This window comes from Oryctolagus cuniculus, chromosome 15, assembly GCF_964237555.1.
Source record: "Oryctolagus cuniculus chromosome 15, mOryCun1.1, whole genome shotgun sequence".
NCBI lineage: Eukaryota > Metazoa > Chordata > Mammalia > Lagomorpha > Leporidae > Oryctolagus > Oryctolagus cuniculus.
Genome location: NC_091446.1, coordinates 456,674 through 484,455, shown reverse-complemented (window position 1 = coordinate 484,455; position 27,782 = coordinate 456,674). Strand labels below are relative to the sequence as shown.

Here is a 27,782-nt window from a genome sequence, read left to right as displayed (position 1 = left end):
GAGAGGGTGTGGAGGTGGGCGCCGAGCCCCGGCCTGCAGTGTGGGGCCCCGGGGATGGGGGATGGACACAGTGTGGACGCAGCTCTGCGTCCCCCTGGCCGGGCCCGAGAGAGGGTCGAGTGGGTGGCCACGAGAGGGCCGCACTGACCGGTCCTTAAGCGGGAGACGCTGCCGTCGCATTCACATGGCTCAGAAAACTGCACAGCGCCCATGGCGGCCTCCTCGCCTGGCACAGCCAGTGTTAGGGCGGAGGCTCTGTGAGCCGGGCCCACCAGGGAGAGCGTGACAGGGACCCCGGGCCCGGGTCTGTGCTGACCCACTCACAGTGGCCGCTCTGGGGACTGTCCCCTCGCTTCTCTGCCCAGCGGCTGTTTGTGGGAGACAGGAAAGTGAAAGTGGACACTTGGCCGCTGAGATCGCTGAAAACCAGCGCCGTCCGGGGACAGAGGCCAAGCCCGTGGGCAGGGGCACCTCCCTGGTGGGCACCAGGCCCCAGGTCAGGTGAGCAGCGACACGGAGCCACAGAGGCCCCACACTGGGCCACAGTTAGGGGCTGGCCTCTCCTGATGAGTGACCGCAGGGCCTGGCTGGCCACAGCCACGCCCACCTGTCAGGGTCAGAAGGGAGCATCTGCTCCCGGTGTGGGTGTGTGGGGTCCCCGGGGGCTCTGCACGAAGCTCCCACAGCTCTGGCCAGCGGTCAGTGGCGCGCCCGCCACTCACTCTGCAGGTTGGACGTCTTCCTGTCCTTGTCCTTGCCCTTGAGCCTTCCTGTCTCCGGCACAGCCGTGGGCATTTGGAACCTGCGGGGCGGCACAGTCAGGCTCGGGAGCTCGACACGAGTGACCTGGCTCAGGACCCCACGCTCCTGGGCGCCCGGGAGACACGGCACGCGCACTCCACCTGCTGGAGGCCCTGAGCCGCTGTGCCCGCCCCCGGGGCTGCATCTGAGCTGGCTCAGGGCCCTCCCCAGCCTCGCAGAGGGGAGCCCCACCCCTCCCCCACCTCCCGCTGCCCCAGAGGCCCCCGCGCACGGCCACCTGACTTCCGGGAAGCTCAGCAGGGGCAGCAGCGGCCGCAGGTGCTCTTCCAGGAGCTTCAGGACGACGTCCAGCAGCCCCGGGCCGCGCCCGCCGTCTCCCGCCTGCACAGGCTCCTGGTCCTGCCTCGGCCCGGACAGCAGCGCAGTCAGGAAGCGCCCACCCCATGAGACCCCACCCCCACCCCGCTCAGAGCAGAGGGGCGGAGCCCTGCCCGTGAGACCCCACCCCGCTCAGAGCAGAGACTGCAGGAAACAGCGAGTCCCTGAGGCCAGAGTCACCTGGCTGAGTTTGGGACCCCTGGGACCCCCAGCTCCACCTCCTTCCTCGTGGAGCAGCCCTGGCGAGGAGACCCTGTGCTCTGGGTCTGCGCAGCAGCAGAGTTGCCCACTCCAGTGTGAGCCCCCAGCAGCCTTGGGTGGTCCTGGCCTGGGACCCCGCCGACCCTCACCAAGGGGACTCTCAGGGCGGAGTCTTCACCGAGCACCTGGCTCTGCTGGCGGAGGTGCCGGGCGCTGGCCAGGAGGTCTGAGAGGGCGCTGGGACTCACGGCCGCCCGCATCACCTTGCAGTGGCCTGGGGACACGGGCGGAGCTGTGCACGGGGCTCCTCCATGCGGGCCCCGCCCCCCCACCGTGGGGATGGGCGGCCCCTCCCCCTTGGGCTCGGGCAGGGGCACGGACACTCACCGCCCGCTGGCACCGCTTTCCCTCTGGGGGCAGGAAGGACCCTGGGTTGCTCGTAGATGGCACCGTACAGTCGGGACCTGTGGGCAGGGGGCCAGGCTGATCCCCACCCCACCCCTGGAGGCCGGGCCGTGCACAGTGAGTCAGACTTGGACCTGGAAGGCGCTCGGCCGCATGCAGGGTGCGGGCTGCCCAGCGGGAAACTGGCTCTGGGGTCACAGCCGGAGGCAGCGTCCAGCCTTCTGCCCACGGTCCTGGTGGCCAGGCGACCTGGACCTGCTACAAAGGCCCCCTTGCTGGGGACAGGTCCCCGGAGGCCCCCTCTCCACTAGGCGTCCTGGACTCCAGCCTGGCCTGCGTCGGCCCCTGCTCCCCGATGGCCGCCCTGGGCGGGGCTGCAGCCTGCGGCTTTACCTGTCCCGTGAGTAGTGCAGAAACAGCACGCGGAGCATGGACGGGATCTCGCTCAGGAGGCCGAAATGCTGCTCGGTGACGCAGAGGTTTTGCCAGGCCTGTGGGGCGGACGGGAGCCAGGGTTTCAGTAGGGGCTGTGTCTGGCTGGGAGTGACTGTGGCCGCCACAAGGGGGCAGCAGAGGCAAGCGGGAAACCCAGTTTGCACCGTAAACAAAACAAAGCCAACCTGTTCCTTCCCTGGGTGGGGGGGGGGGCCCTGCGGTCTCCACACACCAGGGCTCCCGGGCACACGCACTGCACTCGCCTCACAGACATGCACACGCACACGCAGGACACGGGACAAGCCCAGCAAGCTGCAGTCGGGGTCATAGGTCAGATCCACGCGCAGGGAGGACCTGGGAAGCCATGGGAGGGGGGTCGCGCCCCACCCTCTGTGGGACCCCAGTAAACTCTCTTCTCTGCAAGCTGCAGGTCCCCCAGGGCGTCCGCAGAGTTAGGTCTGACAGCCTCGGCCAAGGGCCCCCCAGGGCGCACGACAGACGCTCAGAGCCACACCGCGGGCAGAGGCCGGGCAGAGGCCGGGCAGAGCCTGGCGCACAAGTGCCGTTTACCTTGGCGACGGCCGCCAGCCTCTGCTCCACGCTGGCGCACAGGCTGGTGGAGGCTCTGTCCTCCTGCCTCAGCTGGTGCTGCAGCCGGAGCAGGGCTGCCAGCTGGGAGCCGCCGGTGTTGGCCGTGGCCGTGAGCAGGACGCCCCGCATGGTCTCCGAGGCCCGGCAGCTCTGGAACAGATGCCAGGCAGGGGCGGTGGCCGGGTGCCCTGGTCACCCTGGTGGCCCTGGCTCGGGGCCACGCTGGCCTCGGCTGGGTCTCTGCACCTCCCACTGCGGGGCCTGGGGACGAGGACGCGCGCGTCTGCTCTGAGTCACGGGAGCATTAGGCTGGCGGGCTCGCGCCCTGACTGTCTTCTCTAAGGAACCGTCAGTCATACCTGAGACAGCGCCAGGAACTGGCAGGTGGCGGCGGGGTCCAGGGAGCCGAGGCACTCCACCATCTCCAGGCTGGCCGCGGCTGCCACGTCAAGGCGGCCACTGGCCAGGGCGGCCTGCAGGCACTGCAGCAGCAGCTCGGACGCCTGCGCCCGGAGCCGCTGGGCCAGGGCCATCCTCCTCTGCGGGCAGCGAGGCTCTGGCTCAGGCGGGCGCCGGGGCAGGGGCCCGGGGTGGGGCGGGGCAGCCGTACCTTCAGCGTCTCGCCTCTCCTGCCGGGCTCCTCGGGGCCTGCCCGGAAGGCCGGCAGCTCCTTGCTGGACGCCCTGACCGCCTCGCCCACTGCTTCCGGCTCCAGAGATCTGAGGCTGCTCAGCTTCGTGCCTACCTGGGGAGCACACGGGTTCCCCCGCGGTCAGCACGGCCAGGCCCGCCTGCCCGTCGCCACTGTCTGGTGGGGAAGGAGAAGCCGAGGGCTCGGCAGGCTCAGAACTCAGGAGGGAGCTCCCGGCTTCGTGGCTTCACCAGCACCTCGGTCCCCACCAGACGGCACAGATGGAGCAGACACGGCCGCAGCCCAGGGCGGCCGCGGAGGGGAGGAGGGGAGGAGCGGGCCAAGGAGGCCCAGGAGCTGGGCGGTCTCAACCGCCCCCAGCCAGCTGGGCCACGACCCCCTAGGCCGCTCGGGCTCTGCTTTCCCACTGCAGACGGCGAAGGACACGGACATCGCCATCCGCGGCCAGGCCACCACGGAGCAGGGAGAGACCACGCCAGAGCCCGGGAGCCTGGCCACGAGGCCACGGGGCTGGTTCTCTGCACTGCGCGGGGACCCGAGGCCCACCTGCTCCCGCGGGGTCTGCTCCAGCAGAGGGCACCCCCTCGGGGGGTCCTCGTGCGCCTGTGTCTCCCCGGCTTCGCTGTTGAGGCGGGGGGGGGGGGTTGTGCGGCACAGTGGAGATGGGAGCAGCACCCACCTGGAGGCTGTCGTCCCAGTAGGAGGAGGGGTGCACAGGGTCCGCCTGCACGGCCAGCAGGTGCAGGGCCCTCCCGGCCAGGCCGAAGAGCTGGGAGCGAATGTCCACGCAGCCCACGCACAGGGGCAGGGTGCTCTCCAGGTGCGCCAGCGCCGTGTGTGCCAGTGTCCGCTTCAGCAGGGCCCATTGCTGCCGGGAGACACGCATCATGCCCCCGTGCCCACCCCCTGCCAACACTGCCCGGGGCAGGTGCCTGTGTGGGAGAGGTCGCAGGCTTGCTGACCCAGCTTCCCCTGGGGCTGCCCAGCTTGGGAGGTCATCCTGGGGCTACCTCTGCCCACCTGTGTCCACCCCTGTCTACCCAGTCCACCCCTGTCCGTCTCTGTCCACACCTGTCCACCCAGTCCGCCAATGTCCACCCAGTCCGCCTCTATCCACCTCTGTGTGCCTGTCCACCCAGTCCACCCCTCTCCACCTCTGTCCACCCGTCACCTCCGTCCACCCATGTCCACCTCTGTCCACCCCATCCACGTCAACTAACTCATGTTTCAGGAAAACCCAACAAGCTGCAAAATGGAATGGTGTATTTCCTTATTGTATTTTTAACCAAATGTAATTCACATTTATCAGGCTCTTTAGCATGATGGGGTAGGGTCGCCGCAGGGTCCCGCCCCCCCCCAGCCATGCTGCCCCCTCCCGGCGTTACCAGGTCGAGGGCGGTGTAGTCCCTGCCGCACTGCAGGTAGCCTGCCAGGAGCTCGTGCAGGGAGCCCTGCTCCCGCCGCTGCTCCAGGGCCTTCTCCCAGGTGAGCTGCAGCAAGTCCAGCGACACGTCCACCAGGCACAGCTTGAGGCGGGCCAGCCTCCTCATCAGGGGCGTGTTGACGCTCTGCAGCTGAGCGCACCGAGGCAGGCCACGTGAGCCCACACACAGTTGACACACACGTGGTGCCTTCCGTGCCCCTCCCTTCCACTCCCGAACCCCCAGGACCCCTCCCTGCTCCTGGGCAACCACTTAGTGTCTGGCCTGTGACTTCACACTTTCTGCAGTTTTCTCTCAATGGGATCACATCCCACGTAGGGATTCTGCCTGCCCAGCTCCACGCAGCCTCGTTACCCTGTGACCCGTGCCTAGGCCCTCTGGAGGGGGCCCCGTGTGTCCCCACTCAGGCACTGCTCCCTCTTGGGGGTGGCTGAGGTCCGGCAGCAGCGAGCACCCAGTGTGGGCCCCGGAGACGGACACCCCGTCCTCCAGGACGGCCTCTGCTATGGTGGAGTGGGGGGCCCATGTCCCCCAACCCTATTGACACTCCCTGGGGCCAGAGCCCTGTGCTTGCTGCTCCTATGCCGCCTCTGCAGCCCCTAACCCTAACCCTAACCCCAACTCCTAACCCCTAACCCTAACACCTAACCCTGACCCTAACCCTAACCCCAACTCTAACCCCTAACCCTAACCCTAACCCTAACCCTAACCCTAACCCCTAACCCTAACCCCTAACCCTAACACCTAACCCTGACCCTAACTCTAACCCATAACCCCTAACCCTAACCCTAACCCTAACCCAACTCCTAAAACCCTAACCCTAACACCTAACCCTGACCCTAACCCTAACCCCAACTCTAACCCCTAACCCTAACCCTAACCCTAACCCCTAACCCTAACCCCTAACCCTAACACCTAACCCTGACCCTAACTCTAACCCATAACCCCTAACCCTAACCCTAACCCCAACTCCTAACCCCTAACCCTAACACCTAACCCTGACCCTAACTCTAACCCATAACCCCTAACCCTAACCCTAACCCCATAACCCTAACCCTAACCCAACACTAACCCTAACCCTGACCCTAACCTTAACCCTAACCCAACACTAACACTAACCCTAACCCTGACCCTAACCTTAACCCTAACCCAACACTAACACTAACCCTAACCCCCTAACCCTAACCCAACACTAACCCTAACCCTAACCCTGACACTAACCTTAACTAAACCCAACACTAACCCTAACCCTAACCCTGACCCTAACCTTAACCCTAACCCAACACTAACACTAACCCTAACCCTGACCCTAACCTTAACCCTAACCCAACACTAACACTAACCCTAACCTAACACTAACCCTAACCCTAACCCTGACACTAACCTTAACCCTAACCCAACACTAGCACTAACCCTAACCACCTAACCCTAACCCAACACTAACCCTAACCCTAACAATGACCCTGACCCTGACCCTAACCCCAAATCCCTAACCCCTAACCCTTAACTCTAACCCTAACCCCTAACCCCAACCCTGACCCTGACCTTAACCCCTAAACCTGACCATAACCCTAACCCTAACCCTGACCCTAACTGTAACCCTAACCCCTAACCCCTAACCCTGACCATAACCCAACCCTAACCCCTAACCCTAACCCTGACCCTGACCCTGACCCTAACTGTAACCCTAACCCAACCCTAACCCTCTAACCCTAACCCTACCCAACCATAACCCTAACCCTGACCCTGACCCTGACCCTAACCCCAAATCCCTAACCCCTAACCCCAACACTAACCCTAACCCCTAACCCTGACCCTAACCCTAACCCTGACCATGACCCTGACCCTAACCCCTAAACCTGACCCTAACACTGACCCTAAGTGTAACCCTAACCCCTAACCCTGACCCTAACCCAACCCTAACCCCTAACCCTAACCCTGACCCTGACCCTAGCCCTAACCCTAATACTAACCCTAACCCAAACCCCTAACCCTAACCCTGACCCTGACCCTAACCCTAATACTAACCCTAACCCAAACCCCTAACCCTAATCCCTAACCCTGACCCTAACCCTGACCTGACCCTAACACCAAACCCCAAACCCTAACCCCAAACCCTAACCCCTAACCCTAAACCCCTAACCCTAACCCGAACCCTGACCCTAACCCTAACCCCTTAACCCTAACCCCTAACCCTGACTCTAACCCTAACCCAACACTAACCCTGACCCTGACCCTAACCCAAACCCCCTAACCCCTAACCCCTAACCGTAACCCTAACCCTGACCCAAACTCTAACCCCAAACCCCTAACCTTAATCCTAACCCTGACCTTAACCCTAACCCTGACTCTAACCCTAACCCCTAACCCTGACCCTAACCCTGACACTAACCCAACGCTAACCCCTAACCCTGACCCCGACCCTAACCCCAAACCCCTAACCCTAACCCTAACCCCCTAAACCTAAAACCTAACCATGACTCTAACCCTAACCATAACCCAACACTAACCCTAACCCTGACTCTAGCCTTAACCCCTAACCCTGACCATGACCCTGACCCTAACCCCTAACACTGACCCTAACCCTAACCCCTAACCCTGTCCATGACCCTGACCCTAACCCCTAAAACCTGACCCTAACCCAACCCTAACCCCTAACCCTAACCTTAACCCTGACCCTAACCCAACCCTAACCCCCTAACCCTAACCCTAAAACTAACCCAACCATAACCCTAACCCTGACACTGACCCTGACCCTAACCCTAAACCCCTAACCCTAACTCTAACCCTGACCCTGACCCTAACCGTGACCCTGACCTGACCCTAACCCCAAACCCCAAGCCCTAACCCCTAACCCTAATCCCCTAACCTTAACCCTGACCCTAACCCTAACCCCTTAACCCTAACCCCTAACCCTGACTCTAACCCTAACCCTAACCCTAACTCCTAACCCTGACCCTAACCCAACGCTAACCCTGATCCTGACCCTGACCCTAACCCTGACCCTGACTCTAACCCTAACCGAAACCCTAACCCTCTAACCCCTAACAAGAACCCTAACCCTAACCCTGACCCTGACCCTAAACCCAAACCACTAACCTTAACCCTAACCCTGACCCTGACCCTAACCATAACCCCTAACCCTGACCCTAACCCTGACACTAACCCAACCCTAACCACCTAACCCTGAACCTGACTCTAACCCCAAACCCCTAACCCTAACCCTGACCCTAACCCTGACCCTAACCCTAACCCCCTAACCTTACCCCCTAACCCTGACTCTAACCCTAACCCTAACCCAACACTAACCCTAACCCTGAACCTAACCCTGACCCTGACCCTAACCCCTAACCCTGACTCTAACCCTAACCCTAACCAAACACTAACCCTAACCCTGACCCAGACCCTGACACTAACCCCCAAGCCTAACCCCTAACCCGGACTCTAACCCTAACCCTAACCCAACACTAACCCTAACCCTGACCCCGACCCTGACCCTAACCCCTGACCCTAACCCCTAACCCTAACCCCCTAACCCTAACCCCTAATCCTGACTCTAACCCTAACCCAACACTAACCCTAACCCTGACCCTGACCCCGACCCTGACCCTTGACCCTAACCCCCTAACCCTAACTCTAACCCTGACCCTAACCCCTAACCCTAACCCTAACCCCTAACCCTGACCCTAACCCAACCTTAACCCTAACCCTAACCCTAACCCCTAACCCTGACCCTAACCCAACCCTAACCCTAACCCTAACCCTAACCCCTAACCCTGACCCTAACCCAACCCTAACCCTAACCCTATCCCTAACCCTAACCACTTCCAGGAAGTGGGTGTGCCTGTTTTCCTTGGGAGCTCTCCAAGTTTCTGGCCATGACGCCTTCGTCTGACGCTGGCGTGGCCGTCCCTCCCTTACTCTGGCAGAAGCCCAGGTTCTCAGCTCTCATCCGTGTGTGGCGCTTCTGTTGCTCAGGCTGAGAGCAAACATTTTCCCATCCGCCCCACTATAGCATCGCGGAGCCCTGGGGTCCTGGGTCCCTGTTAGGCCGCTTTCACACAGGACCCTGGTGTGAACCGAGCCTGCGGCTGGCCTGGTGTCTGCGCGCTCCACCCACGACCGGCGGGGTGCCGAGGCTCCACTGCGCTGTCACCAGCTGTCCCACAGGCAGCCCTTCTGCTCGGTGCCCTCTGTTCCCCGAGCCCGCCTGCGTCCATGCGCACAGCTGACAAGCTCTGCCTTCTGACTGAGGGTGCAGACCCTGTGGGGGGCTCGAGAGCACTGTCTACTGTGGTGGCCTTTGTCCTTGACCTTTTCTCACCGCCTCTCCTGCCCCCAGCACCCGGGTGCTGTGGTTTCTGTGGCTGCCCCGGGGGCTGGGTGTTCTGGCCCCCGGCCCACGTGCATGGGGCCATGACGGTGGCTCGCGTTTGCTCTGCCCACTGAAGGCAGCTCCTCAGTGTTTGCGAAAACATCATTTCACCCGCATTTTTTAAACAAATGCAGTCCCGCTGGTACGGGATTCGGACAGGGTTCTGCCGGGTTTCCTCCACTGCGTGCTGGCAGCAGGCTCCGAGCCCCTCTCCATCGTGGCCTCGGCGATCCGGCCGCTGGGGACCCAGCCGGGGTTTATTCCCGTTCCAGGGGCTGGTGCTCACGTTCTCAGAGCGGCACAATTCCCATTGCAGCTCCTCCCCGTCGGGGACTCCGCCTACACCAGTGGCTTCTTAACTCACGGGTCCCCGCCCCACGGAGCCACGGCTGGGCCCTCTGTCGGGACCCACAGTCTGGCCCGGTCTCCTTGCTGTGGCTTCGACATCTTAGCCAGCTTCCTGAACCTACGGGGAGAGCCCAGGGAGGTGCTCCCTGCCCCGTGTCCAGTGGTGCCGTCTGGGCTGGCGTCCGGGAGTCATTTACTGCGAGGGGGTCACACGTGTGCACTGTGAGGGGGACATGTGTGTGCACTGTGAGGGGACACATGTGTGTGCACTGTGAGGGGGACACGTGTGTGCACTGTGAGGGCGTGTGTGTGCACAGGGTGTGGGCCCCACACTTACGTCCTGATTGGACAGCAGGCCCTGGGCACTGTGGAACGTGGCTTCCTCCTCGGCCACTGCTGTTTGCAGCAGCTCGTATGCGGCCAGGTGCTGCACGGTCACCTGCTGCTCCTCCTGCTCCAGCTGCGCACACAGCCTGCAGGGGACGGGGCGGCAGAGCTGGAGCCCCACACCTGGGGACAGGGCAGCAGAGCTGGAGCCCCACACCCGGGGACAGGGCCACAGAGCTGGAGCCCCACGCCTGGGGACAGGGCCACAGAGCTGGAGCCCCACACCCGGGGACAGGGCAGCAGAGCTGGAGCCCCACACCCGGGGACAGGGCAGCAGAGCTGGAGCCCCACGCCTGGGGACAGGGCCGCAGAGCTGGAGCCCCACACCCGGGGACAGGGCCGCAGAGCTGGAGCCCCACACCCGGGGACAGGGCGGCAGAGCCGGCCAGAGCCCCACACCCGGGGACAGGGCAGCAGAGCTGGAGCCCCACACCCGGGGACAGGGCAGCAGAGCTGGAGCCCCACGCCTGGGGACAGGGCCACAGAGCTGGAGCCCCACACCCAGGGACAGGGCCACAGAGCTGGAGCCCCGCACCCAGGGACAGGGCCACAGAGCTGGAGCCCCGCACCCAGGGACAGGGCCACAGAGCCGGCCAGAGCCCCACACCCGGGGACAGGGCCACAGAGCTGGAGCCCCACACCCGGGGACGGGGCCACAGAGCTGGAACCCCACACCCGGGGACAGGGCCACAGAGCTGGAGCCCCACACCCGGGGACGGGGCCACAGAGCTGGAGCCCCACACCCGGGGACAGGGCCGCAGAGCCAGCGGGAGCCCCGCGCCCCCAGGGCCAACAAGGCCACATGCAGAGCTCCGTCACTACTCACGCCTGTGGTCTCAGTGTGCTTAGGGCAAAGGTGACACCATGATGGGGACAGCACCAACCTTGTGCGCGCGGCCCTGCATGCCCACTGTGCCAGCTCCACCCTGGTCTCTGCAGTGCCCACCTGCACCTCTGTGGTGACTGACAGGCCAGGTGTGGCCTGGTGGGGCTGCCCAAGGCCTTCATGGGAGATGCCTGTCCCACTGAGGCACTGAGTGTGTGCAGATGTGTGTGCACCCGGGTGTGTGTGCACCCAGGCGTGTGGGTGCCCAGGCGTGTGTGTGCACCCAGGGGGTGGGTGCCCAGGTGTGTGTGAGCAGGTGTATATGTGCCCAGGCGTGTGGGTGCCCAGGCAGGCATGTGTGTGCCCAGGTGTGTGTGCCCAGGCATGTGGGTGCCCAGGTGTGTGTGCCCAGGCGTGTGGGTGCAGGCATATGGGTGCCTAGGCGTGTGGGTGCCCAGGCCGGGTCGGTGTGGCTGGCACAAAGCATGGTGCTTGCTGAGGCCTCGACAGTGCAGGACGGGTGGGCAGTGTGGCCCAGGGGTCAGAGCAGCCCCACCCCCGCCCACAGGGAGGGGCAGGGTTCACGGCAGTGTGAACCTGTGTGTGCATGGGTGTGGCTGACGCCTGTGGCTGGGGGCTCTGTGTGCAGGGCGGCGAGGGACGTGCAGGGGTCCACAGGGCTGAGCAGCACAACAGTGAGGCTCAGAGGAGCGGGGGCTGAAGGATCTCCTGGGCCTGGGCTCCAGGGGCCACCGTGGGCAAGCCAGGCGGGAGGGGGCTGGGAACCGCGGCGTGTGCGGCCTCGGAGGAAGCAGGGCGCCCGGCCACGCCGTGCGGGGCTGCGGGCCTCACCTCTTCACGCGTGCCCGCTCCAGCTGCACGTCGACCGCGCTCTCCCGGAAGCCGCAGCTGAGGAACCGCTCCTGTGCACGCAGCAGGCGGCCGTCCAGCTCTCGCAGCAGGGACACGTGCGGGGGCCCCTGCTCTGCCGACTCCTGGGCGTCCTGGACCTGAAGGCCCACAGCCCTGCCGGGCAGCCGATGCTCAGGGCCCGGGCCAGACGCCCTGGGCACGGCGACGCTCCCCGGGGCGCGCAGGGACGCTGGCAAACGCCACTGGGTCTCTGAGGAAGCCCTCCTGCGCTACACGCATGCAAGGTGCTCGCGGAGATCCACAGCCGCTGCCTGAACCACAGGCGGGAAACAAGGCCCACGGGAGGGGGGGTCGGGGGCCACAGGAGCCGTGGGTAGGCCGGCCTCGGGCCCTGTCCGCAGCATTGCACACAGAAGCCAAGGAGACACAAATCGCTGTGGCCGCGGTCACAAGCTGGGGATCCCAAAAGGCTGATGTGATGCAGCCTGCACACCCCGATCCGTGGACCACAGGGGCGCCCCAACTGGAGTCTCACGGGAGAACACTGGTGCGACCTCACACGTTCTAGGCTCTTTTAAGTGAAGCACACAGACCCGTGGGAGGAAGCCGGACCTTCAAGACTCACGAGGGTGGTATGCAGCCTGATCCCATGGCTCTGAGCCACACTGCACGGGCGTGTGGCCCATCACGTGGCTCCGAGATGCACAGGATGGGTGCGTGGCCCATCACGGGGCTCTGAGGCACACAGGACAGGTGTGTGCCCCACCATGTGGCTCTAAGACAGGACATGTGGGTGGCCCATCACGTGGCTCTGAGATGCACAGACATGAGTGGCCGCATCTCTCCGCCCTCTCTCAAGTCACAGTCATGGCCTCGGCTTGCAGCTCTGAGCTCCGCAGGGTGGAAATGTGGCATCAAAACTGAGCAGCGGCCAAGGTGAGGCGCCACGCTCCCAGAGGTAACAAGGTACCTGGCTTCCAGGTCTGTGGCGATGAACTCCAGGAGAGGCCTCCGGTTGGGCCTTTCTCTCTTGAGAACGTTGATGGTGTCCGCGAGCTTCTGAAACAGGTGGCAGACCTGACGGTGCCAGCGCTGACGTCACTGTGGTGCTCGGCGGCCCGAGGATGGCGCCCAGCCCCGCCCCACACGGCGCCCGCCGAGCCAGACCTTCCTCCCGCCATCCTCCGAGGCCAGGATGCTGTCCGCCAGGGCCAGGGTGGAACGGTACCAGAACTGCTCGTCCCCGCCCAGGCGCTGGGCCCTCTCGATCAGCCTCCTGGCCTGGCCGTGATTCTTCTCCTTGTTGGCCAGCTGCGCCAGGAGGAGCAGGCATCTGGCTTCTGCACCAGGGTCCCCAAGCTCCTGAAAGAGACCCTCGGACATAGGAGCGGGTCTGCAGGAGGGCAGGGCAGCGGCACGCGCAAACGACGCGGTAGGAGAGGCAGAGCCGAGGGCCAGTGGCGCTCTCCAGCCGCTGGGGATGAAGCCGGCAGCTGCCGCAGAGCGGGACCGTGTGGGTGCTGGGGGCCCCAACAACCGCCCTGGGATGCAGCTGTGGGCTGCAGGCCCCACGCCCTCCGCAGCTTATGTTCCACTCCGGGCCCCTCCTGCCCCCTCCCCATCCTGCTGCCCGGAGTCTGAAGGCCTCGCCTGTGTTCTGGAGACCCCTCTGCCACGATGTGGGTGACCCCACTTCACTTTCGCTCCCAGGACAGGCATGTGAGGGGACAGGGTTTGCCCCGGGAAGCCCCGTGGTGCCCATACGGGCAGCACAAACATCAGCTCCCTGAGCCTCGGTGGGGCTCTGGCCGGGCCCTGCCCTGTCCCCCATCTCTGCAGGGGCCCCTGTGTGGGGGCAAGGGGCTTTGGGCCAAGTCCACGCCCTGCACATTCCTGGGCACCCACAAAGGCTCAGACAGAGCTGGAGGCCGGGAGGCCCAGGTGCTCGCCTGGCGGAGGCGCAGGACGCCACGGGGCCCGCGCTGGCGGGGAGAGGGGTGAGCAGGTGCTTTGTGGAGGCCGAGGTGGCCAGGCTGAAGCTCCGGGGCTGGGGGCTGCCCTTCCAGGGTTGGGGGCAGGCGCAGCGGGGTTTAGGACACCATGTGCTGTGTCAGGCTTTATCAGCCAGGGAATGTGTCTCACCGGGTCCCGCACATGTGCCGGGAAGGGAGGAGACGCCGGCCGCGGGGAGAGGCACAGCCAGGCCGTGGAGTCCTGGGCATCACGGCAGGAAGCAGCCAGCCCCGCCCCCCACCTGTCAGGAGCAGTGTGCAGGGCCTTGGGTCCAGGGCAGCCTGGCCAGCAGCTGGGGGTGGTCTGCAGCGGCGGGAGGGGCAGGGTGAGCCAGGCTCCAGTGGGAGAGGAGAGGACAGGGCACCAGGGTCCAGCCTGGACCCCACGAGGGGCACAGCCACCTGCGGAGTGGATTGCGAGAGGCCACGCCCGAGGCGGCGTCTGCAGGTGAGGAACCCCTGGTCCCCCAGCGTGAGTGGAGACCTGGGAGAGGTGTGGACATGGGGTAGGTGGGCCGGGAGAAGGGCTGGGAGGACCTTAGATCAGGGAGCCCCAGAGCCTTCGGGGCACTGGGGATGGGCGGTCGCAGCTGGGTCAGTGAGGCCAAGGGGGGAGCAGAGAGGGAGAGGGGTGGCCTTAGGCTGGGGGGCCCAAGGCCCGACATACCTCCCTGTCTCAGGCCCTGCCTGTCTCAGGCCCTGCCGGGAATCAATGGCATCTGAACAAGGCCTGAGGCTTGGGCCCCAAGGGCATGGGGTGTGCGTGGGGGCCGGGGCAGGTCCCCTGAGAGCCTCGGGCCACCCTGGGCTGGCCTGGCTCACTTCCCAGCTGCAGCACTCACAGCTGCCTGCTCCCCCGCCTCATCCCACGCCAACCTCAGACCAGCTGAGGCCCAGGAGCTCCCGGCCCCTCCACGTCCCCTGCTCTCAGCAGACGCCGGCGATGCCGGCCACTGCCTGCCCAACGGACTAGTGAAGTTCAGGCTCCATCTCAGGCAGCGAGCACGGATGTGCAGGTGTCAGGACAGGCGTGTGCAGCGTCGGGCAGTGAGCACGGGTGTGCAGGTGTCAGCACAGGCGTGTGCAGCGTCGGGCAGTGAGCACGGGTGTGCAGGTGTCAGGACAGGCGTGTGCAGCATCGGGCAGCGAGCACGGGTGTGCAGGTGTCAGCACAGGCGTGTGCAGCGTCGGGCAGTGAGCACGGGTGTGCAGGTGTCAGGACAGGCGTGTGCAGCGTCGGGCAGCGAGCACGGGTGTGCAGGTGTCAGCACAGGCGTGTGCAGCGTCGGGCAGCGAGCACGGGTGTGCAGGTGTCAGGACAGGCGTGTGCAGCGTCGGGCAGCGAGCACGGGTGTGCAGGTGTCAGGACAGGCGTGTGCAGCGTCGGGCAGCGAGCACGGGTGTGCAGGTGTCAGGACAGGCGTGTGCAGCGTCGGGCAGCGAGCACGGGTGTGCAGGTGTCAGGACAGGCGTGTGCAGCGTCGGGCAGCGAGCACGGGTGTGCAGGTGTCAGCACAGGCGTGTGCAGCGTCGGGCAGTGAGCACGGGTGTGCAGGTGTCAGGACAGGCGTGTGCAGCATCGGGCAGCGAGCACGGGTGTGCAGGTGTCAGCACAGGCGTGTGCAGCGTCGGGCAGTGAGCACGGGTGTGCAGGTGTCAGGACAGGCGTGTGCAGCGTCGGGCAGCGAGCACGGGTGTGCAGGTGTCAGGACAGGCGTGTGCAGCGTCGGGCAGCGAGCACGGGTGTGCAGGTGTCAGGCAGGGGGCACAGGTGTGTGAATGCCAGAGTGGAGAGAGCCTGTTCTAGGAGGCAGTGAGGTGCTGTGGGCAGCTGAAGGGGAAACAGAGCGGAGGCACCGCAGTCCTCTCCTTCAAGGTGCACACCTGTGCCCCCGCTGACACTGCACACCTGTCCTGACAGTGCACACCTGTCCTGACACTGCACACCTGTCCTGACACTGCACACCTGTCCTGACACTGCACACCTGTGTCCCCGCTGACACTGCACACCTGTCCTGACACTGCACACCTGTCCTGACACTGCACACCTGTGTCCCCGCTGACACTGCACACCTGTCCTGACAGTGCACACCTGTCCTGACACTGCACACCTGTGCCCCTGCTGACACTGCACACCTGTACCCCTGCTGACACTGCACACCTGTGTCCCCGCTGACACTGCACACCTGTCCTGCCACTGCACACCTGTACCCCTGCTGACACTGCACACCTGTACCCCTGCTGACACTGCACACCTGTGCCCCCGCCTGAGACTGCACACCTGTGCCCCCACTGACACTGCACACCTGTACCCCTGCTGACACTGCACCCCTGTCCTGACACTGCACACCTGTGCCCCCGCCGGATACTCCACACCTGTCCTGACACCTGTGCCCTGCTGACACTGCATACCTGTCCTGACACTGCACACCTGTCCTGACACTGCACACCTGTCCCCCACTGACACTGCACACCTGTCCTGACACTGCACACCTGTCCTGACACTGCACACCTGTGCCCCTGCTGACACTGCACACCTGTGCTCACTGAGACTGCACACGTCTGTCCTGTGCCCACTGCCTCACGTGGAGCTGAACTCACAAGTCTTCCTGGTGTCACTGCACTTTTATTCCATTCCTGGTCCCTTTCTCTGGAATTTGCCCCCAACAAGCGAGAGGCTGCTCCCGTGGCTCTGCCTTTGCTGTCTACAGAGCCTGCAGGGAGGCGGCGACGCAGTCAGGGCTTCCAGCCCTGGGTGGGGCGAGCACAGAGGGGCTTTCCTGGTCCTGGATTGGGGGGGCGACAGCCCGGGCCCCCCGGGGGAGGTGCAAGCTTGGGCGGCAGACCCAGCTCCGACCCCTGGGTTGACGGCACGAGCCAGCCTCATGGCACCCAGCAGGCCCAGCTGCACCTCGCACACCCCAAGGCCTCGGTCAAGAGCAGGCCTTCCGGGGAGACTGGAGAGCCTCGCCTTTGAGAAGGGAGAGGAGACCACACCAGTCCCATGGGCCAGGGCACCCGGTACAGAATTCGCCTTCTGGAACCAACCGTGCTCATTCCCACACGCAAGAAGTGGGCGGGGCCCAAAAACCCAAAGGGAGAAAGAGGTGGTTGGAGCAGGCCCCCAGGGTTTGGGGTGCAGACTCCCAGGGGTTCGGGGTGCAGATGCCCAGGGGTTAGGGGTGCAGATGCCCAGGGGTTAGGGGAGCAGACTCCCAGGGGTTAGGGGGAGCAGGCCCCCAGGGGTTAGGGGAGCAGACTCCCAGGGGTTAGGGGGAGCAGGCCCCCAGGGGTTAGGGGAGCAGACTCCCAGGGGTTAGGGGGAGCAGGCCCCCAGGGGTTAGGGGAGCAGACTCCCAGGGGTTAGGGGGAGCAGGCCCCCAGGGGTTAGGGGAGCAGACTCCCAGGGGTTAGGGGGAGCAGGCCCCCAGGGGTTAGGGGAGCAGACTCCCAGGGGTTAGGGGAGCAGGCCCCCAGGGATTAGGGGAGCAGATTCCCAGGGGTTAGGGGAGCAGGCCCCCAGGGGTTAGGGGAGCAGAGTCTCAAGAAGCCACTGGGGAAGCGTGTCCCTGGGACCGGATCCAGACAGAGTGGGCAGTGCTTTTTTGAACAGGAAGACACAGAGCTTCGGAGGCACAGACCAGGGCTCTCACCTGCAAGGCCTGGTGCGCCTCGGCCAGCAGCAGCCGCGCCGGCTGGTACAGCCCCATCTCCAGCAGAACCTCTGCTTTAAGCACCCACAGCTGCGGGAAAGACGTCCCGTCGAGGCCTCTCCCGGACTCTGCGCTCACCTTCAAAATCTGCAAGACACGGTGCTCCCGAGAGCCCCCGGCCCGAGCTCTGGCCCACTCCGCCCCTGCTGGAGGCCGGAGTAGCAGAGAGGCGGCTGCCTGTGCGTGGGATACTGCTGCCAAGGGCTTCTCACTGCACCGGGGGTACGTGGCGCCCCCCACGGCACACACCTCCTTGTCCTCCCACGCCCCGGGCCGGTCACCAGCTCCTGGGCACCCATGTGACCCGCCCCCTCCCCTTCGGTAGAGGCAGCTGCCTGGCCAGTGTTGGACAGGTCACTGAGCCCTGGCTGAGCCCCAGCCGTCCTGGATCGGGGAGGGGCCCAGGTGTCTTCAGAGGCCACATCCCACAGGTGCCGCCCTCTGGTGCCCGCACCCCTGCATGACGGGCGTGGTGGCAGGGGGAGGGTTACTTCCCTCCTGGGCACACCGGGTGGGGGAGCCACGTGGTCTGGAGTCGTGGGACGGCGCCTGGGGATGCCACCCGGCCCCTGCCCTGCTCCAGGCCTCTGATCCTCTCAGGGGCTGCCCAGGCCCCTGGCCCACCTGATCCACGGTGGGTTTCTCACAGAGCCAGGCACACGTGTCCACACAGCAGGTGCCTCCCAGTCACTCCATGAAGGGAAGTGGCCCCGGGGAGTCGGGCGCCACGCAGTCAGCGCTTACCTTGTCCTGGGCCACGAGCACCTGGGTCTCGGCCGGGGCCGGGGCCGGGGCCGGGGCCGGGGCCGTCTGCTCCGGCAGGGTCGGCTCACCCTCCTCCAGCACGGGTTCCTTGTTCTTCTCCTTTCGCAAGGCAATCTCCTTCCGGCAGCTAACGTGAGGGAAACAGAGCGAGCGTCACGGGAAGGCGTCAGACGGCGCGCACAGCCCAGGAGGCCGCTGCCGACTGCATCCTGGCCCCAGAAAGGCCACGCCCCCAGCCCAGCCCCACCGCAGCTGGCACGCCCCCCGCACTCCCAAGGCCTCGCAACTGCATGCCACACCTGCCCTCAGCCCCTCCCGTTGACCCGTGACAGTCTGAACCCCTGCTGACCCCCCGGGCCCACTGTCCAGGCCTCCGTGCACCTGCCTCGAGTCGAGCCCCTGCCCCTTGCTCACTGCTGCCCCGCTCATCTTGGCCCCCCACCCCGTCCCTCACAGCCCAGCCGGGGGGCTGGGGCACTCGCAGCTCAGAGCAGGGAGGGGGCAGCAGCCGCAGCCACGGCCGCCCCCGCTCCACGCTGAGACTCATTCACACGACACCCCCACGCCATCCGCACCGGGAAAGCTCGGGCACAGCTCTGGTGGTCTGGGAAAGTCGGTGCTGGTTCCTCAAACTGCACACACGCTGTCAGGAACAGACCTGCGCTAGCACAGACTGCCGGGGGAGCGCCCCCACAACAGCTCAAACTCCAATCACGTCCAGGCCGCCACGGGGGCGGGGGACGGCTCACAGGGGGCCTCCAACGTGGCGGGGGTGGGGCCCTCCGGGAGCAGTGCTGACACCTCCTGGGGGGCCCACATCCCACCCGAGTGCTGGCTCTGCTGCCGTCCAGCTCCCTGCTGCTGCGCACCCTGGGAGGCGGCCACCACCACGTGGGAGACCTGGGTCGGGTGCCCAGCACCCAGCCTCCAGCCTCAGCCTGGTCCAAACCCCCAACCCCAGCCCCCAGCATCAGCCTGGCCCAGCACCCAGCCTCCAGCCTCAGCCTGGCCCAAAACCCCAACCCCAGCCCCCAGCATCAGCCTGGCCCAGCACCCAGCCTCCAGCCCCCAGCCTCAGCCTGGCCCAAACCCCCAACCCCAGCCCCCAACCTCAGCCTGGCCCAGCCCTGTCGTCATCTGGGGAGCGAACCAGTGGATGGGAGAGCCCACTCTATCCGCTTCTCTGAACTTCCGAACAAATGAAAATAAATTCATAAAAATTTAATAGAAACCATCACGAGGCCAGTGCTGACCTTTATTTCCGTCTTTAGCTGGAATTTTTAAAAGTTCCACACGGAAATGCGTCACTTACTTAGGAGGACGGCACGCTGCGGACAGTCATGGCACACACACCACAGCGCCACACAGAGAGGGCCCCTCCCCCGGCCCGCGCTGGACCCCTCCCAGCACTGGACCACGGGACCCCCCCCACTGCCCAACTGTGGTGACCAAGGAGCAGTCTGGGACTCTGGGCGGACCCAGCGGTCGGGGCGGGGCTCACTGTCCAGGGCCCCAGCAGCCCCCTCCGTGGGCCCCTGCACGCACCTGGCCTGCTCAGAGTCACCGATGTAGGCCTGGCCCACCGCCTCCTCGTGGTAGGCGGCTGCGTCCCTCAGCCTCAGGTCGGCACAGACGAGAGCCAGGCTGCGGGGAGGCAGACGGGACAGAGTCGGAAGGGGCCCTGCGTAAATACAGTCACTACAGACGAAATGGAGACCACTGACAGCTTCAGGACTTCGAAGCTTTCAGGATCGCTAGGAAAAGTGAGAGATGGCTGTCAGATCCCAGGGAGAGTTCACCACTTCGCTCACAGAATTTCCACCGCACTACTCGTGACCTCGCGGTGGCCTTCAGGGGCCAGGGCCAGGGCAGTGGGCGGGGCCCTGCCCACACCAGCGCGCTCCCCACCCCGCCCTGCGGCTGCCCGGGAGCGAGTCGGGGTTGTGACGCCCACACTCCTGAATACTGTCTTGTGTATCAGGTAGAATTTCTCAGATACAAACTTCGCTTCTCTACTCGCTCATTTTGATTTGCTTGGCTACCCGGCTCAGGAGCTTGACTGTTGGTGCGAGCAGCCCCCGGCAGAGCCGCAGCCGCCCGGGCGCCGGGGTACTGACCGCAGGTGGTACAGGTCGGCGAGGCTCCTGCTGTCCACCACGGCGTCGGCGATGAGCACGCCCAGCTGCAGCACGGGGATGGTGAGCTCGTGCAGGCGCATCCCCCGCAGGGCCTCGGCCAGGCGGTCCAGGTAATACAGGCTGTAGGTCTGCACGGACACGGCACACGCTGCGGTTGCCCACGCCCACCCTGTGTCGCCTGGCGCGTGGCAGGCGTGCAGCAGGGGTCTGGAGAGTGAGTGGGCGATGCCCTCTGGCCCTGTCTCTCACAACCCCTCCCACAGCTGCTTCAACCCCTGACACGCAGGGGGCGGGGCTAAAGCACCCTCTTCGTGGGAAACCGGGGAAGCTGGTGAGCTGCTCAAACTCTGCTTCTAAGAGTGAGGGAGTGAGCAGCGTGGGAGAAATCCCTGGGGCGCGCGTGGAAGACAAAACTCCTGCTGCGAGCCTGGCGCGCTGAGGGCAGCTCAGAGGGTCACCCGGCTGGCTGCCCCCACCGTGCCCAGCACGGCAGCCGGAGTTGGAGCCCTGGCTCACTCCTGGACCAGTCCCAGGGTGACCGAGGGGACGGCAGGCAGGCTTGGTGGCCTGGAAAGCCTTGGTTCTTTAGAACATAAAATTTATGACATCTGACAAAGCTGAGTGGGAAAGGGGGGAAATGCAGAGAGAGATGGGGGGGAGAGGGAGACAGAGAGAGACGGAGGGAGAGAGAGGAAGAGAGAGAGGGAGAGAGAGGGAGGGAGAGAGAGAGAGAGAGAGAGAGAGAGGGAGGGGGGAGAGAGAGGGGGGGAAGAGAGGCGGAGGGGGAGAGAGGGGGGAGAGAGAGAGGAAGAGACAGAAGGAGAGAGAGGAAGAGAGAGAGGGAGAGAGGGAGAGGGGGAGAGAGAGGGGGAGAGGGGAGAGATGGGGGAGGAAGAGAGGGAGATGGAGAGAGAGAGACGGAGGGAGAGAGAGGAAGAGAGAGGGAGGGGGAGAGAGAGAGAGGGAGAGGGGAGAGAGATGGAGGAAGAGAGGCAGACAGAGAGAGACAGAGGGAGAGAGAGGAAGAGAGAGGGAGGGGGAAAGAGAGAGGGAGAAGGGAGAGATGGGGGAGAGGAGAGATAGAGGAAGAGATGGGGAGAGAGGGGGGAGGGAGACAGAGAGAGGGAGAGGGAGAGAGAGGGAGAGAGAGAGGGAGACAGAGAGAGAGAGATGGAGGGAGGGAGAGAGGAAGAAGGAGAGGAAGAGGGAGAGAGGGAGAGAGGGAGAGGGAGGGAAGGAGAGAGAGAGGGAGAGAGAGGGAGAGAAAGAGAGGAAGAGAGAGAGGTGAAAGGAGAGAGAGGGAGAGGGAGACAGGGAGAGAGAGACGGAGGTAGGGAGAGAGGGAGAAGGAGCAAAAGAGGGAGAGAGAGGGAGAGAAGGAGAGAGGGAGAGAAAGGGAGACAGGGAGAGAGAGGGAGGGAGAGAAAGGGAGACAGGGAGAGAGAGGGAGAGGGGAGAGAGAGGGAGGGAGAGAGACACAGGAGTCTGCAGCGCCTACAGACGTGCACAGGTACTACGAGGATGCTAAGCCTTCCACAGCACGTCTGGAAATCCACGCGAGTGAGAGCTGTCACAGGAGGAAAGGCAGAATCAGAGGAGTCAGGACGTACGGCCACAACCCCGAGTCCTCCCACACAGAAGCCGGGCAGGGAGACAGCACAGCTCATCTGTCCGACTCCATCCAGGAAGAGCCAGCGAGCCCGGCGTCCTGGCAGGACACAGGCAGGGAGCAAGAGCAAGCCCAGCCTCCCCTACCCCACACGCCCCAAACCACAGGGCAGCCAGCGGCCAGCGCAGGGCAGACAGCAGGAAGAGGCCTCGCCCCCACGTCCGCAGTCACCGCCCGCCGAGCCCTCAGCACAGAGGGGAGTGGCACTCCCGGTCAGTGACCGTCTCTAGATGCGTAGAGCCCCGCGCCCCCAGGGACAGGGGGCCGGTGACCCTCGGCGAGCCGGGCTTTGCCCCCTGCATCACATCGGGGCAGGGGGTCCTGCAGTGCGGAGCCGGCGGGCGAGGCTCCAGGGGAGCGTCCACAGTGCTGACCACAGAGGAGGACACGGGCGCTCTGACTACACTGAAGTGAATCCTGGTTGGAAGAGCAGGACGGGCGGTGGCACGCGTCCCCTCCAGGATGGGGACATCACAGGAGAGGCTGTCCAGGGGCTTGGGGCACAGGGAGATGCCAGCCCCCTGCAATCAAGCGTCCAGTTAAGCCGCAGGGAGATGCCAGCACTCCCCACCAAGGCAAGGGGGAAAGGTGTGTGGGCCGAGCTGACCACTCAAGGCCACAGGCACCGCAGGCGAGGGGCCGGATGCCCCGCAGTGCAGGCACACAGGCTCCGAGCCCTGTACGTGCCAGAACTCAAGACGCCTTATCTGTGATGTCCACCCAGGGGCGTGGACAGAAAGACTGGTCCCTTCGGGCAATGGGACCTCTACAGCGAGCAAAGTGACCAAGGCCCCAGGGCGTGCCGCCCAGCGTGTGGGAGCAATGGCCAGATCCAGGCCCGGGTGCCTGCCTGCAGGAGGGCAAGGAAGGTCCCCATGGGCGCGGGCACGCTGGACACAGGGGACTGGGCAGGAGTTAAGGCTGCCTCTGTGCCCGGGCGTGGGCATGCCAGACGCAGGAGACCGGGCAGGAGCCGGGGCTGCCGCTGTGCCTGGGCGCAGCAGGTGGCCAGCTGCTCCCGTTACCACCTCGCCAGCCACCCCGTGTGCCTCCTCCCTCGGGCTGGGCTCATAGCAGGAAGTCTGGAGAGGGCCCGGGTCAAGGGGAGAGGGGCTGTGCAGCTGCGACGCAGGCCCGGGACGTCTGCCAACTCACCGGCTTCTGGACGGTTGAGGAGTTGACGGTGAAGTCGCTCTTGTCCTGTCTGAACATGGACAGCAGCTCCTCGGGACACGAGTAGGAGGCCCACTCCTCGATGCTCGTGGGTAACTCTTCGAGCTGTTTGCCGGGGACAGGGGTTTGGGGCTGAACAGCAAGAATGCACGATTTACTTCCAGCGCCAGCTCCGGCGGCACAGCACTGAAGGGCTCGGCCTCCGGGACACAGGGCTCACCCCACCGCCTCCAGACCCTGACGGCCACGACACCACAGCCACGTCGGACTGCATCTCCCAGTGGTGCCCTCGTTCAGCACGAGGCTGCGTGGGGAGGCCCCAGGCTGAGGATCCCATGAGCCGAGCCCTGCGGCCAGCACAGCCTGGCATGAGCCCGTGCCACCCCCGGGGCCTGGCGTGAGCACCCAGCTCTGACGAGGTGGGCGTCCCAGGGCGGACGTGTCTCTGCTCCAGGGCCCAGCCTGTGACCCAGGACTGTGCCGTGTGCTAGAGCGCGCGTGGAGTGGTGCTCGGCAGGACCCGACAGAGCGCCGGGCAGGGCGCTGGCACCTGCTTCCCGCTCCTGCCCCTCTCTTCCTCCTCCACCCGGCTCCTCTCCCGGTCCTTCCTGGGCAGCAGCAGATGTGAACTGGTGGCGGCCAGCACCCGGCTTTCCGACACGAGTTTCCCTGCAGTTGACAAAGACACCTGGGGAAGAAGAATCCGAATTTGCCGCAGTGGAATGGCACCCACTCCTCACGCCCTGGGCTGAAGGCATTTCTCAGCGTCCAACGCTCAGCAGTGGCCAAGGCCAGAGGTCCCATAGGTGAGCAGTGTCTCCTGTCTGGGTGACCAGCGTCTCTGTCTGTGGGTGACCAGCGTCTCTGTCTGTGGGTGAGCAGTGTCCGTGTCTGTGGGTGACCAGCGTCTCTGTCTGTGGGTGTCCACTGTCCCCTGTGGGTGAGCAGTGTCCGTGTCTGTGGGTGAGCAGTGTCCCTGTCTGCGTGTGTCCCCCAGCGTCCCTGTCTGCGTGATGCTCGGCCTGCAGGCCTGCACTTCACCCCACGGCACACGCGGAAGACAGGGTGGCTGCTGTGTCTGTCCTGACCCCCACTGCTGAGGGCAAACCTGTCCTCGGAGAACAGGTCCTGAGGGACGGTGCCCTGCAGGGGACACAACCCCCAGGACGCGACCGGCACTGCCCACCTAGGCCCTACAGGGGACGGAGGAGCGAGCTGGGCACGAGGTAGGAGACAGAGAAGGTTCTGGAAGCCTGTGAGACGGGCAGTTTGCCATCAGGAAGACTTGTACTGCGGCTGCCGGGCCATGCAGCGTGGGGGCCACGCAGGGCAGTCTGGGGGTCGGGGAAGGGGAGGGCTGACCTGGGGGTGGCAAGGCTCTGAGCTCTGAGGGCTCCCAGGACCCCGGGTGCCAGGGCACTGGGGGGCAGTGGCCAAGGGGTTTCCTTGTCTGGTTTTTTATTTTAAATTATCCATTTGATTATTTGACACAGACAGCAAGCTGCACTCCCAAACACGTGCGCAGCCTGGGGGCCAAAGTCAGGACCCAGGAGCCCCCCCAGGTCTCCCCCCCAGGTCTCCCACGTGGGCTTCCGGAACACAGGTGCTCAGCTGTCCCCTGTGGCCTCAGCGGGGAGTGGATCCAGGACATGCAGCTGGCACACAGGGGTCCCCCAGGCACCACGGTGGGTCGGGGGTCCTGACTGGCATCCTAACCCCCGGGTGGGGTTCTGAATGCTGACGGAACTGAGCAGACAGGAAGAGGTGGGAGTCAGAAGACAAAGCTCTCCTGCTTCATTTCAAAGATCTCTGGAAAATCTGATTTTAAAGAAATCCTTGTGGGGGTGGACATCACTGGGGACGCCTGCCCCCCACATCCGAGGGCCTGGGTTCAAGTCCTGGCTCGGCTCCCGATTCCAGCTTCCCACTAAAGTGCACCCAAGACGGGGCCCTGCCGCGCATGTGGGAGACCTGGGCGGAGCTCCTGGCTCCTGGCTCCGCCTCAGTCCCAGCGAATGGGGCACGTCTGTCCTGCTACCTTTCAAGTGAGTAAATATCAACACGAGCCGCGGGGGCAGCCCTGGGCGGCTGAGGCGGAGGCGGCGTGGAGCCCCCGTCAGCGGCTCCTCGGGCCTCACCTGCCAGATTTGCCTGAGGAAGGTGTAGGCCAGGAGGCAGGCGTCCTTGTGGTCGCTGGAGCCGGGGGCCACCATCAGGGCCAGCAGGACGTGGGTGCGGGCCAGCGTCTCCAGCTGCCTCACGTTCCGCAGCTTCTCAAGGGAGGCCGTCTCCACGTCCTCGGTTGCTGGACCTCCTGGGACCTCCTGGACAGGCAAGGACGCCCCTGCGAACGGGCCGTGTGCACATCAGGCCGTGTGCCTGGGGGCTCCAGGTGCTGGGAGGTGGGTGAGCGGCTGCCCCCTGCACGGCGCTGAGCCCTGGGGACAGGTTCTGCCGCAGGCAAGGAGATGCCAGGCACCTCCAATGCCAGACGGGGGACTGCACCTGGGACCCCGGGCCCGGGCAGCGCGGAAGGAGGCAGCGCCTTTGCTCACCCGCCGGCTCCGGCTCAGGCTCCGGCTCCCGCTTGGCGGTGGGGGCGTCTCTGGGCTTCATGGCCAGCAGGATGCTGATGGCCCAGCGCAGGTGGAGGACGGCGTCCTCGAGAGGGAACTGCCTGCTGTACAGCCACTGGCTGAACTGCACGATGTAGTCCACCTTCTGCCACTCCGACTCGGGCTTCTTCAGGGTCGGCACAGGGAGGCGGGCATGCACTGAGCTGGGGGAGCCGCTCCCAGCCCACAGTGGTTCACGCGCTCAGCCCCGCTCCACACTTCCCTCCAGACTCGGTCATCCAGGCCCCTTGAGACTCTGGGCTATGGACAAGGCAGTGCCCCAGGAGAACACGACCTGCACTGTCCACGCCCACTGCTCCCCCTGCACTGTCCACAGCCACTGCTCCCCCCTGCACCGTCCACGCCCACTGCTCCCCCCTGCACTGTCCACAGCCACTGCTCCCCCCTGCACCGTCCATGTCCACTGCTCCCCCTGCACCGTCCATGTCCACTGCTCCCCCTGCACCGTCCACGCTCACTGCTCCCCCTGCACCGTTCATGCCCACTCCCCCCTGCACCGTTCATGCCCACTCCCCCCTGCACTGTCCACGCCCACTCCCCCCTGCACCGTCCACGCTCACTGCTCCCCCCTGCACCGTCCATGTCCACTGCTCCCCCTGCACCGTCCACGCCCACTGCTCCCCCAGCACCGTCCACGCCCACTGCTCCCCCAGCACCGTCCACGCCCACTGCTCCCCCAGCACCGTCCACGCCCACTGCTCCCCCAGCACTGTCCACGCCCACTGCTCCCCCCTGCACCTTCCACACCCACTGCTCCCCCTGCACCGTCCACACCCACTGCTCCCCCCTGCACTGTCCACGCCCACTGCTCCCCCCTGCACCGTCCACACCCACTGCTCCCCCCTGCACTGTCCACGCCCACTGCTCCCCCTGCACCGTCCACGCCCACTGCTCCCCCTGCACCGTCCACACCCACTCCCCCCTGCACTGTCCACGCCCACTCCCCCATGCACCGTCCATGTCCACTGCTTCCCCCAGCACCGTCCACACCCACTGCTCCCCCCTGCACCGTCCACACCCACTCCCCCCTGCACCGTCCATGTCCACTGCTTCCCCCAGCACCGTCCACGAGCACTGCTCCCCCCTGCACCGTTCACGCCCACTGATCCCCCTGCACTGTCCACGCCCACTGCTCCCCCCTGCACCGTCCACGCCCACTGCTCCCCACAGCACTGTCCACACCCACTGCTCCCCCCTGCACCGTCCACACCCACTCCCCCCTGCACCGTCCACACCCACTGCTCCCCCCTGCACCGTCCACGAGCACTGCTCCCCCCTGCACCGTCCACGCCCACTGCTCCCCCCTGCACTGTCCACGCCCACTGCTCCCCCTGCACTGTCCACGCCCACTGCTCCCCCACCTCCCCGGGCTGCGGCTCACAGCGCTGCTGACTGGGGCTCCCTGGCCTTTACCTGGGCTCTGGGGCCGCCTCCACCCCGTCCCCCGCTACAGGGCAGGGCGGAGGCCTGCTGCCTCCTGTACACAGGCCCGAGCCTGGCCACGGCCTGGCCCAGCACACATTCCACCAGTTCTTTCGGCACAACCAGAGGAAGCTGCTGTGGCCGCTTCACCGAGAGCCCCTGTCTGGCTCAGCACTCACACCGCAGCAAAGCCACGCCCCCAGCGCACGTTCCAGCCTGGGACAGGGCTGCGGCCCGCACTCAGCATCACCCCGCCCGCTCGTCCAGCGTCCGACAGGGGCCGCTCTCAGTCCTTGCCCACGAGCACCTGTGGGGTCAGGCCTGGGCCAGGCAGCCCGGCTCACCTCCTGGGGGTTGTGGGAGGGCTCCCGGGAGGGTGTCCAGAGATCAGGTGACCAGGTCCCAGTGGCAGCAGGGATGGGGCCTCACCAAGGAGGGGGAGGGGCCTGAGCAAGGTCTGGGGGCTGAGGGATTGCCACAGGCAGGGTGCAGGCCCCGGGAGGGCAGAGTGGGGCAGGCAGGAGAGTGGGGGCCGCTCTGGGCAGACCTGGGGTGGCCGGAGGAGGGGCCTGGGTGCAG

General features: G+C 65.4%; 1 protein-coding gene across 11 annotated transcripts in view; it reads right to left on the bottom strand.

The window, feature by feature from the left end:
* Window positions 1–27,782, bottom strand: part of CFAP46 (cilia and flagella associated protein 46) — a 76,718-nt gene that overhangs the window by 7,430 nt on the left and 41,506 nt on the right. For 6 of the 11 annotated variants that reach the window (XR_011382722.1, XM_070058262.1, XM_070058263.1 and 3 more), the window contains 22 exons: window positions 25,701–25,887; window positions 25,284–25,489; window positions 23,696–23,833; window positions 23,128–23,277; window positions 20,283–20,431; window positions 19,711–19,809; window positions 18,145–18,292; window positions 17,341–17,487; window positions 12,843–13,037; window positions 12,646–12,752; window positions 11,655–11,828; window positions 9,927–10,062; window positions 4,810–4,998; window positions 4,104–4,292; window positions 3,383–3,517; window positions 3,132–3,311; window positions 2,752–2,922; window positions 2,140–2,237; window positions 1,729–1,805; window positions 1,491–1,615; window positions 1,040–1,161; window positions 723–802 (listed from right to left, as the gene is read on the bottom strand). Coding sequence is in view for 8 of the 11 variants with exons in the window: in XM_070058262.1 (XP_069914363.1) it covers window positions 723–802; window positions 1,040–1,161; window positions 1,491–1,615; window positions 1,729–1,805; window positions 2,140–2,237; window positions 2,752–2,922; window positions 3,132–3,311; window positions 3,383–3,517; window positions 4,104–4,292; window positions 4,810–4,998; window positions 9,927–10,062; window positions 11,655–11,828; window positions 12,646–12,752; window positions 12,843–13,037; window positions 17,341–17,487; window positions 18,145–18,292; window positions 19,711–19,809; window positions 20,283–20,431; window positions 23,128–23,277; window positions 23,696–23,833; window positions 25,284–25,489; window positions 25,701–25,887 (3,202 nt within the window). In the remaining 3 variants the exon portion in view is untranslated. Of the gene's footprint in view, window positions 1–2; window positions 369–722; window positions 803–1,039; window positions 1,162–1,490; window positions 1,616–1,728; window positions 1,806–2,139; window positions 2,238–2,751; window positions 2,923–3,131; window positions 3,312–3,382; window positions 3,518–4,103; window positions 4,293–4,809; window positions 4,999–9,926; window positions 10,063–11,654; window positions 11,829–12,645; window positions 12,753–12,842; window positions 13,038–17,340; window positions 17,488–18,144; window positions 18,293–19,710; window positions 19,810–20,282; window positions 20,432–23,127; window positions 23,278–23,695; window positions 23,834–25,283; window positions 25,490–25,700; window positions 25,888–27,782 lie in introns of those variants that run through there. The other 5 variants (XR_011382720.1, XR_011382721.1, XM_070058269.1 and 2 more) reach the window with 4 other exon arrangements.